General features: G+C 38.2%; 3 protein-coding genes across 3 annotated transcripts; 2 read left to right on the top strand and 1 right to left on the bottom strand.

Moving 5' to 3' along the window:
* Window positions 1-334: 334 nt before the first annotated feature.
* Window positions 335-2,488, bottom strand: PRXR1 (Peroxidase superfamily protein). Its single transcript, XM_023664173.2, has 4 exons — window positions 2,117-2,488; window positions 1,846-2,034; window positions 1,606-1,771; window positions 335-1,057 (listed from the first exon to the last, which is right to left on the bottom strand). Exons 1-4 carry the CDS (start codon window positions 2,348-2,350, stop codon window positions 648-650), a joined length of 999 nt encoding a protein of 332 aa, XP_023519941.2. The 5' UTR covers window positions 2,351-2,488; the 3' UTR covers window positions 335-647.
* A 2,866-nt stretch (window positions 2,489-5,354) lies between these two features.
* LOC111782650 (Pentatricopeptide repeat (PPR) superfamily protein) lies at window positions 5,355-8,165 on the top strand. The gene is made up of 2 exons (XM_023663443.2): window positions 5,355-5,706; window positions 5,890-8,165. The coding sequence occupies exon 2, from the start codon at window positions 5,928-5,930 to the stop codon at window positions 7,881-7,883; it is 1,956 nt and encodes a 651-aa protein (XP_023519211.2). The 5' UTR covers window positions 5,355-5,706; window positions 5,890-5,927; the 3' UTR covers window positions 7,884-8,165.
* A 1,494-nt stretch (window positions 8,166-9,659) lies between these two features.
* LOC111783098 (ATP synthase gamma chain, chloroplastic) lies at window positions 9,660-11,093 on the top strand. The gene has a single exon (XM_023663982.2). It carries the CDS (start codon window positions 9,776-9,778, stop codon window positions 10,904-10,906), a length of 1,131 nt encoding a protein of 376 aa, XP_023519750.2. The 5' UTR covers window positions 9,660-9,775; the 3' UTR covers window positions 10,907-11,093.
* Window positions 11,094-11,324: the final 231 nt, after the last annotated feature.

Here is an 11,324-nt window from a genome sequence, read left to right as displayed (position 1 = left end):
CACATGTAACAAGAATAGTCCAAAAAAGGTTGGTAAAAAACAATATAGCAATCTCCAAAAAGAAGATAGGATGAATGAGATGCGGAGGTACTATGTATCATAGAAGAACAAGAGCAGAACAAGAGCTAATGCGCTCAAACCAAACCATATGATTGACGATCGGAGCAGGGTGGTCTTTGAGTAAGAAGTATTACCAAACCTAGACCACATTGAATTGTTTGTCCTTCAACGTGGGGTCATCTATTGACCAAGTAACCACTTTGTTTTGTTTTTGTAGCACCCCTCCACTCCACTCATATATTGGCCGAGTTCTTGGTTAAATCAAGATGAACAATTATCAATTGAGCAGCTTTTATTACTACAAGAAGATAATTCAAGCACATTGCCATGGATCCTGAATAACCAGCATCAATATGGTCAATGCATCATCATACACCATACACCATCTCTCCACCATCCATCCATACATACATATATACATACAACATCCATCCATACATTCATACATTCCCCTTCGCCAACACAAAGCTTACAACAAGCACAACTTAGCATAATCCTAAACAGCAAACATAAGCAGCAGATGGATAAACCACAATAGCCAAAACTCGCTCCCCGAGCGAGAGGCATGGATCGAGAGCGAGCTCGATTCAGTGCAGCTTGTTGGCAACATTGCACTGCTTCCTGATCTCACCCTTTGTGCCAGTGAGAGGGTTGTTCTCAGAAAGGATGGTAATGGCTCTTGAGAATTCCTTGAAGAAATAGTCTTGCTTTTTGGCCATTTTCTTCACATATGGCTTCGTTCTCTTGTCTGTGGCTAGCTGGTGGTCCACTATCAGCAACCCTTTGTTGTCCAGTATGTTTCTGTAGTAGTTGTTGTCCAGAATCATGGGTGTGCCACGGTCGTTCCTAACGTACTGCACAGCCTTGGGGTCTGGGATCTCATCAGGACACTTGTACAACATGTGCTCCACATGCCCTGGGTTCAGCGCAGGGTCTACCTGCGGGTACAGCCGGTGCACCAGCTTCACACAGTGTGTTCTCCCAACGCTATGAGCTCCTACACGATGCAATGGATTCATATCTGGTAAGTTCTGGTCGAGGATATGGGAGCGAGTCCCATGTTAGCTAATTAAGGCAATGATTACGAGTTTATAAGTAAGGAATACATCTCAATTGGTACGAAGACTTTCGAAAAACCAAAAGCAAAGTCATGAGAGCTTATGCTCAAAGTAAGATAGAATCAGAGTCAATGCCCTCAACAAAAAAGTTGTAAGCCACTCGAAAGTGTGGTCAAAAGTGACTCAAATGTGGTGTACATTGTTTGAGGGCTCCAGAGAAAGAGCCAAGTCTCGATTAAAGGTAGGCTGTTCGAATGCTCCATAGGCCTCCAGAGAGACTCTATGGTGTACTTTGTTCGAGTCCAAGAGGAGGATTGTTGGAAGGAAGTCCCACGTTGGCTAATTAAGGGAATGTCCACGGGTTTATAAGGAATAGATCTTCATCTTGGGAAATCTGAAAGTAGCTCAAAGTGTACAATATCATCCTATTGTGTAGATCCGTGATTCCTACGAGTTCTAGCTCCAAGTTTAGTAAAGCAAGGTTTACCTAGTAAAGCAACCACTCCAGGGGTGTCAATGCCCATGGCTGCAAATCTCTCAAGAACAACAGACATGCTTTCATTATGATCTGGAAGATACTCTTCCAAAATATCAGCTCTGCTTCTCCTTCCATCTCTTCTACCTGTCTTAAGTGGGATATAAGGCCCTCCAAGCTGCAAAAAAGCAAGGCAAGTTAAGCAACCTTCAGTGATTTCAGCTAAATGGGAAAAGAAAGACATGCACTTACAGAAACAATGCCATCTCTAGCGGACAAGACAAGGATGTCCGCACAGGACACAACTCCAGGGCACTCCCTCTCCAAAGCCTCCTTAATGGTCTCAATATACCTAAAGTTCCTAAGTCCAAAGCTCCTGTCTGTCTCCTTCTCAGACAGGCTCCTTCTGGTCGAATCCAGCAGCAGAGATGCATCACAGGACTGAGCACAACAGTTTTATATTAGACAGAACCATCAGAGAGTTTTAAAGCTCATTACAAGAGATGGGAAGAGTTTAGATTACTTGAACAGCACAGTCGTGGAAGATGTTTCTGAGCCAAGAGAAGGCGGTGTTCTTGTGGCGCTTGTAGAGAAGCCTGACTTGTTCCTTGATGATATCCTCAGCTTGGGGACATGAATCCTTGTAAAAGTTCATAACCAGACCATTGTCTTGCTCATCCTGCGCTGCAGAACCATACCTGAAAGACGCACCCAGAAAGGAAAGGAAGAGGAAGAAAACCAGTGCTCTAGAACCCATTACTGCCCTGGTTCTTTTGACACTGTCCACTGAACTTGCTCTTAGCTCACTTGTCTGCTTCTTAAATAATGGAGAAGCTGAAACAGAGCTAAAGAGAGAGAGAAAAGGACTTCAACGATGGATTACCAACTCCCTCGCTTTTGGGTTAGCACAAAAATTTGATCTTTAGGGGAAATTTGAAATGGGTTTGTTTAATTTTGTGGGTTTGCTTGCAATTTGAGGAGTCTTTCAATGGCGCTGTGCTTCATTTACTGCTCTGACAGAGTTTTCGGATTTTATTTATTCATAACCCTTTGGACTTTCTTCTTAAATTTTGACAGATGGAGTCTGCATCCATTTATTTTCAGTGAGATCCGATATTTTTCTTATCCACGTGTCCATTTTATCAATAAAATAAATTTTAATATAACCAAACGCTAAATTAAACTTAAAATATTTTTAGATAATTATCATTTTCGATGAAAGTAATTAATATAAAAAATATAATGGTTACTTTTAAATTTAAAAAAAAAAAAACAAAAATTCAATATTACCGATATAATTTTCGAGAGTTAACCTTAATCGATTTAGATATAATCTATGAGGCGTCAATAAACAGCTTTTGTTTATATATTCAAGATAATAATTTTTTTTTAATATTTTTTAAAACGTAATTTGTGTTAATATTATTTTTAAATTTTCGTGAGTATTTTTTTAACTATAGTACTAGCCGTAAAAATAGTTTAATTTTTTTAGTTAGTGTTAATTAAACTTTTTAAAAAGTAATTTTTAAAAATTAAAAGTTCAAAGTAATTTTATATGTATTTTTATTAATTTAATTTTTTTTAAGTAAAGGGTGCAATAGTTACCTAAATTAATTTTGCTATAAATTGATATTATTTTAAAATAGAGATGTCAAACAATCTCTAAAATAATAATTTATATATTGTTTATTAAATTATTAGAGCTATTATTAAAATAAATAAATAATATTTACCCACAAGAACATAGCTCAAATTGGTCCGTTACTTTCAAGGCAAGAGAATTTAATATTTATTTCAATTGCATTATTGGTGACACGTGTTGGGGGCTAAACTAACAATTTGTTTACAATTATTAATATTTGACAAAGTTTTGCATATTATATAACAAAGGAAATTAATTGGAATTTGATTCAAATAATAATATAATTGTTTTTGAAATAAAAATGGGAGAAAGCGACTGAATTTTTTAAAGGATGGATATGGACAATTCATGATGGTTGGACTCCATCGAATGATGACGCACCCAAATACTTTTTTTTTTTTTTCTATTTTTTTTGGGTGCCATTCATTTTTTATCTGTGAAAGATTAGGTATATTTGTATCTCGTTTTTTAGTTCAACAAGTAAAATTCAAATAAAATGTGGTAGTCAATTTAGATATTTAAGTTTGTTAGCGTGAGATTTAACGTATGTTGGAGAGTAGAACAAAACATTATTTAGACGCATTTTAAAATTGTGAGGCTGACGGTGGTGAGCTTGGACTGTTACAGTTAGGGATTAGCCGGACTAAGAAATTTAGTGTGTATGAGAGAGAAATCCGAGCATTTCTTCCAATTGGGTTAGGTTGAGTTGTAGGGTTGTTTTTTAATTATTAAAATATTATAAAATTCAAATATTAAACTATCACAATACATTACCCAACAAATATTCTTATTTTTTTATAAGAATTTTTAAAAAATAAGATAGAATTGGATTAAATTGGGTTAAATTGTAACTCTATTTTAAATTAAACCTAAAAAAATAAAAAATCATGACCCGATTTTAAATATTTTAAAAAATTCAATCTAATTATATATATATATATTAACCCAACAAATTATCTTTAATTCCCATAAATATTTTATTCTCAAAATTTAATATTGCAATAAAACCTTTAAATATATATTATGGGTGTTGGTTAAGGTATAACATTTGTATAATATATTAGTTATATAATATATATTTTAATATTATTTTCTATATAATTTGATTAGTAGTATATTTTATTTTATTTTTAATATTTAATTAGTTTATATTTTTTTTAGGTATTAGTAGGTAGGTTGTAAACCTCGTGAATACACACATTTTATCCTAATTTTATTTTTCTTGGTCTTCCCTCCAAATTTTAAAATTAAAAAAAGAAATTATGTTTTTACCTCTAAAATACCTTTTAACCGTTTTAATAATTTTTTTTTTTTTTTTTTGGATCTCGTGACTTTCTTTGGACCATTTTCTTGGATGAAAACAAACCGGTGGAACCGGTTTATTCTGGAATCGCCGCAAACGACGGAGCTCACGGCTTTTCAATCAACTGTTACGGATGCCGACACGGAGTATAAATTATATATATAGTGAAAGAAAGAGTATTACTTTTAATAATGGTTTGATTTAAATGCAAAAAAAAAAAAAAAAAAAAATATTTGGCAAAATAGCAAATATTCATGACCGTTGGATGGCCACCGACAGATGCTGTGCACGAGGCGGATCCCACCATTAATCCTTGATTCGACGTTGTGTTCACGGTGCCTCCTAAGTCAAAGCTCGGTGATTGTAGCGTTACTCTAACTCAACGTACTCCTCATTTCCCTCTAATATTACGTCATAAATACACTTCTTATATTTCAAATATATAATATCTATATATATTTGGTAATTTAAATTCTTAATTAACTTAATAAGTTACAATTTAATATGTTTAGTGTTACAAATATTTGATAATGCATTTTATAATTACATTACTATTTTTTTTTAATGAAAAATAATGAAATTGAAGGCAAAAGATGAAGGTTGAATATTTAGAATATTATAGAAAGATGAATAACACGTGCACATTAAATAACTACGGTTCTTAACTCTTTTAGTTTGGGTAATTTAATGGGCCGTAAAATAATGGGCCGTAAAATAATGGGCTATAAAATAATGGGCCGAAAGGCATGTTGTAGCCTCAAAGCCTGTAGGGCATATCTTAGCCTAAGTAATAGACGGGTTGTATTTACGACAGTTCCGGCCCTCCATTATTTCTGCCGCAACGAAACGACGGCGTTCGAGATGGTACAGAAGTTTCAGACAGAACCGGGTCGCGCGGGAAAATTAATGGCTGCGAATTCTTCAGTGGCGAGTTCAACGTCATTTTGACGATGGTGGAATAGCTGCGTTGCTGTTCGCAGTTCGCAGTTCGCAGCTTCTATTTGTTACCGTCTTCGGCTTTCAGTCACGTCAAGTTCCGATTGCACGAGACCGGAGTTCCAGTGTTGGGAGCTGAATACAAACTGCGAAGGTTCAAAGACGTTGTATAGCATAGTGCATCGAGTTCATTGGTTCCTGTATCCTCTGCACTCTTGGCGAAGCTTGGGAGGTAAGATACTGTTGTTGATAGCTAGGTTGGGTTATTCTCTGATTTATATTTCCTGTTTGTTATATTTGAGCGAAATTAGGGTTTTATTTTGCTTCACACAATTTAAGTCTCTTAGCAACATGTATATGGGAGTATTTAGAGCTTTACTTAGTTGAATTTCTACTCGTTTTGTTTTACTTGCAGATATTAGGATATTTCATGAACTGGGTTTTCAGCATTCCATGATTTTTAGCTTCATTTTTCTGAGGAGAAGTTGTGTTTTTAGCCGAGGTTTCCATACGGGTAAGAAGCTTTTCAGTCCAAGCACAGAGGATATTATTTGTAAAGCAATTTGTGTTAATTTAAAACATAGAAGATGGAAATTCTTAGAGCAAGTATCACCAAGTCTCACGAATTCGTTGGTTTGTCGTGTTGTTCGCGAGTTTCGCACCTCTCCACAGTTTGCTTTAGAATTCTACAATTGGGTTGAGGCAAGAGACAACATTTCACACTCATTGGAATCATGTTGTACCTTAGTTCACGTGTTAGTCAATTCTAGAAATTTTGATGATGCGCTGTCTATTATGAAGAGTTTAATGCTTAAAGATGGTAAGTCGCCATTGGAGGTTCTGGGAGGGTTGATTGATAGCTATGAAATTTGTAGTTCAAATCCGGCGGTCTTTGATGCACTGGTGAGGACTTGCACTCAGTTAGGGACTGCAGAAGGTGCATACAACGTTATCAAAAAGTTGAGAGATGAAGGTTTCTGGGTTACAATTCATGCTTGGAATAACTTCTTAAATCAGCTCTTAAAGTTGGACGAGACTGATAAGTTTTGGAATATGTATAAGGAAATGGTTGCCAGTGGTTACATTGAAAATGTGAACACTTTCAATTTGATTATATATGCCTTTTGCAAGGAATGTAAATTACTAGAAGCAATCTCTGTAGTTTATTTGATGCTGAAGATCGAAATTTGGCCTAATGTCGTTGCTTTTAATATGATCATTGATAAAGCAAGTAAAATGGGCCACATGGATCTTGCTCTAAAGCTGGCAAGGAACATGGGGGTAATTTCAGGAGGCAGTGTATTGCTTAATATAGTTTCATATAATTGTATGATCAATGGGTTCTGCAAGATAGGGAGATTAGAGTCTGCAGAAAATGTTCTTAGTGAAATGATTAAGCTGGGAGTAGATTTCAACGTGACAACATATGCCACTTTGATTGATGGATATGCTAGAAAAGGGAGTTTGGATGTGGCATTTAGGCTGTGTGAAGAAATGGTTAAAATGGGCTTGATTCCAGACACTGTTGTATATAACTCCATCGTCTACTGGCTTTACAAGGAAGGGGAATTAGAAGAAGCTTCATTTTTAATATCTGACATGATCAATAGGCATATCTTTCCAGATGAGGTTACCTTCTCAATCCTTACAAAGGGGCTCTGTATAAATGGACATCTCGATAAAGCGCTAAGAATTCATGACCACATTCTCGAAAGGAACCTTGTAAAAGATGCTTTTACTCATAACATTCTCATCAACTATATGTTCCAGAGCCAAAAGACAGCAGGTGCCAAGCAATTGCTGAGCAGTATGATTGTTCGTGGTATCGAACCCGACATAGTTACTTACGCCACTCTGATTGATGGATGTTGCAAGGAAGGAAAAATGGAAGCTGCAATTCAGATTTATGATAAAACAGTAAAGGCAAGTGGAAAATCCGACTTGGTGGTTTATAATTCTATTTTAGATGGCTTGTGCAAGCAAGGCTCAATTGATGCCGCCAAACTCTTGGTAGACAAATTACAGAAGAATGGTTTCCTCGATTCAGTAACGTATAACACATTGCTACATGGATATTGCGTTAATGGGAGGATTGAGAAGGCTTTTGCATTGTTTTTAGAAATGATTAACGTGGGGAGTTTGGCTAACATAGTTACTTTCAATATAATGATCAACTTTCTGTGCGAGATGGGATTGATCCATCAAGCCAAGGAACTGATGAGAGCAATGAGTACACAGGGGATAGTTCCTGACCTTGTAACATACACGACTCTCATCACCAATTTTGTTAAGAATTGTGGCTCCGAGGATGTCATTGAGTTACATGATTATATGGTGCTTAAAGGAGCAGTTCCTGATAGGCAAACATACCAGTCTCTTGTGAGCCCTCGCCTTCAAGAACAAGGCTGAAGGGTAGCCAGTAAGCATAGCGCGATTGGGATGAATGATTCCAACGAAGAACATTCTCAAACGAACAGGAAATTTCACATTTGTTGCTCCAAAATTGTTTCAAATAACAAATGCAGGTCTTTTCCGGCTGTTGTACATCTTGTGCTTATAATTTGTTGTTGGAATAGGTAGTCACCCAGTCGTTGAATAGATCAAATGCAGATTATTACTTGTAAATTCATTACTTTTTCAGGTAGTAAAATTATATTTTTGGTTCTACTGATTCCACAATTTTTGCCTTCTTGGATTATGGTATCCAATTTCCCCAACATGATCTAACTTCCTCTGTGAGTCTGTTGTTCATAAATCTCCCCTCTCATGCTGACTTACCAATGCGTTATAACTTATAGTTTTATTGTGAGATCTCATATCGTTTGGAGAAGGGAACGAGGCATTTTATTGTGAGATCTCATATCGTTTGGAGAAGGGAACGAGGCATTCCTTTTAAGGGTGTTGAAATCTCTTTCTAGCAGATGTGTTTTAAAACTGTGAGGTTGACGGCGATATGTAACGGGCTAAAGCGGACAATATCTACTAGCGGTGGCTTGGACGGTTATACATGGTATCTGAGCCAGACACCGGATGGTGTGCCAGCGAGGACGTCGGGACCCCAAAGGTGATGGATTGTGAGATCCCACATCGGTTGGAGAAGGAAACAAAACATTTCTTATAAAGGTGTGGAAACCTTTCCTTATCAGATGCGTTTTAAAACTATGAGGTTAACGACGATACGTAACTGGCTAAAACGGACAATATCTGCTAGCGGTGGCTTGGGTTGTTACAAATGGTATCAGAGCTAGACACCAGGCGGTGTGCAAGCGAGGACTTTGGGTTCTCAAACAGGGTGGATTGTGAGATCCCACATCGGTTGGAGAGGGTTACAAAGCATTCTTTATAAGGGTGTGGAAATCTCTCCCTTGTAGACACGTTTTAAAACTGTGAGACTGACAGCGATACGTAACAGGCTAAAATAGACAATATCTGCTGGGCTTGGCTATTACAAATGGTATCAAAGCCAGACACGGGGCGGTGTGCCAGTGAAGACATTGGACCCTCAAAGGGGGGGTGGATTGTGAGATATCACATTGGTTGGAGAGCCAGTGAAGACATTGGACCCTCAAGGGGGGTGGATTGTGAGATCTCACATTGGTTGGAGAGAAGAACGAAACATTTTCTTATAAGAGTGTTCAACGAAACATTTTCTTATAAGAGTGTGTGAACTTTTCCCTAACAGACGCGTTTTATAACTGTGAGACTGACGATGATACGTAACAAGCTAAAATGGATAATATATGATAGCGATAGCTTGAGCTGTTACAAATGACATAGAAGCCAGACACTGGGCAGTGTGCCAGCGAGAATGCCGGACCCCAAAAGAGGTGGATTGTGAGATCCTACATCGGATTGGAGAGGAGAATGAAACATTTTTTATAAGGGTGTAACTATTTGTTACATCTATTCGGAGAGTTTTTCTATTTGTCATACCTTCTTTCAAGTTTCATCCCGGAATCAACTTGAAAAAGACGGGCAAGATTTGGTAGAGAATATTCGCAAGAATGTGAAAAAATAGTTGAAAACTCAAAAACTAGTATCCACAATTAGGCCACTATGACAGGTAGAAACCACGGACCCACCATTACTAATTGAATCAAGGACTAGCCCCTTGCCCATCTCAACTGTCGAAATCGTTATCCTTAAGCCTCATCCTCTCTCAGATTTCCACTCCTTTCTTGCGGACCAGAACCACCATCGCCAATGAATGAAGATAAGACTTCACTCAAACAATAACCCGACCCCTTCTCTGCACCTCCTCTTCTCCGCCAATCTACACCTTCCTCCTCCGCTGCTACACCATGTCTTGTTCAAATCTCACCATGTTGGTGTCCTCAAAATCCACCGTCTCTGATGCCTCCTCCCTTTCATTCCGATCAGTTCTAAGCCCTTTTAAGCTCCCTTCCCACAACCCAACCTCATCCTACCCTACCCGATCATGGTCAGTTACCCCAATTCATTGCGGTCTTCGGGATCTCCGAGACCGTATCGATTCAGTGAAGAACACCCAGAAGATCACTGAAGCTATGAAGCTTGTTGCTGCTGCCAAAGTCCGCAGAGCTCAAGAAGCTGTCGTTAATGGAAGACCCTTCTCAGAAGCCTTGGTTGAGGTCCTTTACAACATCAATGAGCAACTTCAAACAGAAGACGTAGATGTTCCTTTAACCAAAGTAAGACCAGTCAAGAAAGTTGCATTAGTTGTTGTCACCGGCGACAGAGGTCTTTGCGGCGGTTTCAACAACTCCATCATCAAGAAAGCTGAAGCCAGAATCTCGGAATTGAAGGAATTGGGTCTTGACTACACTGTCATCAGCGTTGGCAAAAAGGGTAACTCCTACTTCCTCCGTCGGCCTTACATTCCGGTCGATAAGTTCCTCGAAGGCGGCACGCTTCCGACAGCCAAAGAAGCTCAAGCCATTGCTGATGATGTCTTCTCCCTGTTCATCAGTGAGGAGGTTGACAAAGTAGAGCTTTTGTACACCAAATTCGTGTCATTGGTCAAATCCGACCCTGTTATTCACACCCTTCTTCCGCTGTCGCCCAAGGGCGAGATCTGTGACATAAACGGTGTCTGTGTCGACGCCGCCGAAGATGAATTTTTCAGGTTGACAACAAAGGAAGGGAAGCTGACAGTGGAGAGGGATACGGTGAGGACAAGCACCTCAGATTTCTCCCCAATTTTGGAGTTTGAGCAAGACCCAGTTCAGATCTTGGATGCTTTATTGCCTCTGTATTTGAACAGCCAGATTTTGAGGTCACTGCAGGAGTCACTGGCCAGTGAGCTCGCAGCTAGAATGAGCGCCATGAGCAGTGCAAGTGACAATGCTTCTGAGCTGAAGAGATCTCTGTCGATGGTGTACAACAGACAGCGCCAAGCTAAGATCACTGGAGAAATATTGGAGATTGTTGCTGGTGCTAATGCCTTGACATGATCTCTTCCTTCCCTTCCCTTATATACTTCAACCCATGTTTCTATATCCACTCATATCATTCAATTCTGCAATTTTATCAAATATATGCGAACTGTAAGCCTTTCATATTCGTGCAAACTTTATCTTCCCTTGGAACTGTCAACTTTTTAAAGCAATTCCAGTCTCTGCTGCCTATGTTCCATCGTAATTGCTTGTCTTGATCATATATTTTAACTAGTTGAATTATGTTAGAGCATTTTCATATGTTTCTTTTTCACTTTTGTATAACACTGTTCATTGATATACGCCTTTATTAATAGACATTGATGGGTTAATAGACGTTTAAGGCTAATCAAGATAGTTGATGTACAATAATAAACATCTAGACCTATGGGGTCTAGATATTTTTCAGTGGAAGAAACTATATTTACAGGTTGGT

This window comes from Cucurbita pepo, chromosome 20 (genome assembly GCF_057944985.1).
Source record: "Cucurbita pepo subsp. pepo isolate OVF chromosome 20, ASM5794498v1, whole genome shotgun sequence".
Classification (NCBI taxonomy): domain Eukaryota; kingdom Viridiplantae; phylum Streptophyta; class Magnoliopsida; order Cucurbitales; family Cucurbitaceae; genus Cucurbita; species Cucurbita pepo.
This window is presented reverse-complemented; position numbering and strand designations above follow the sequence as displayed.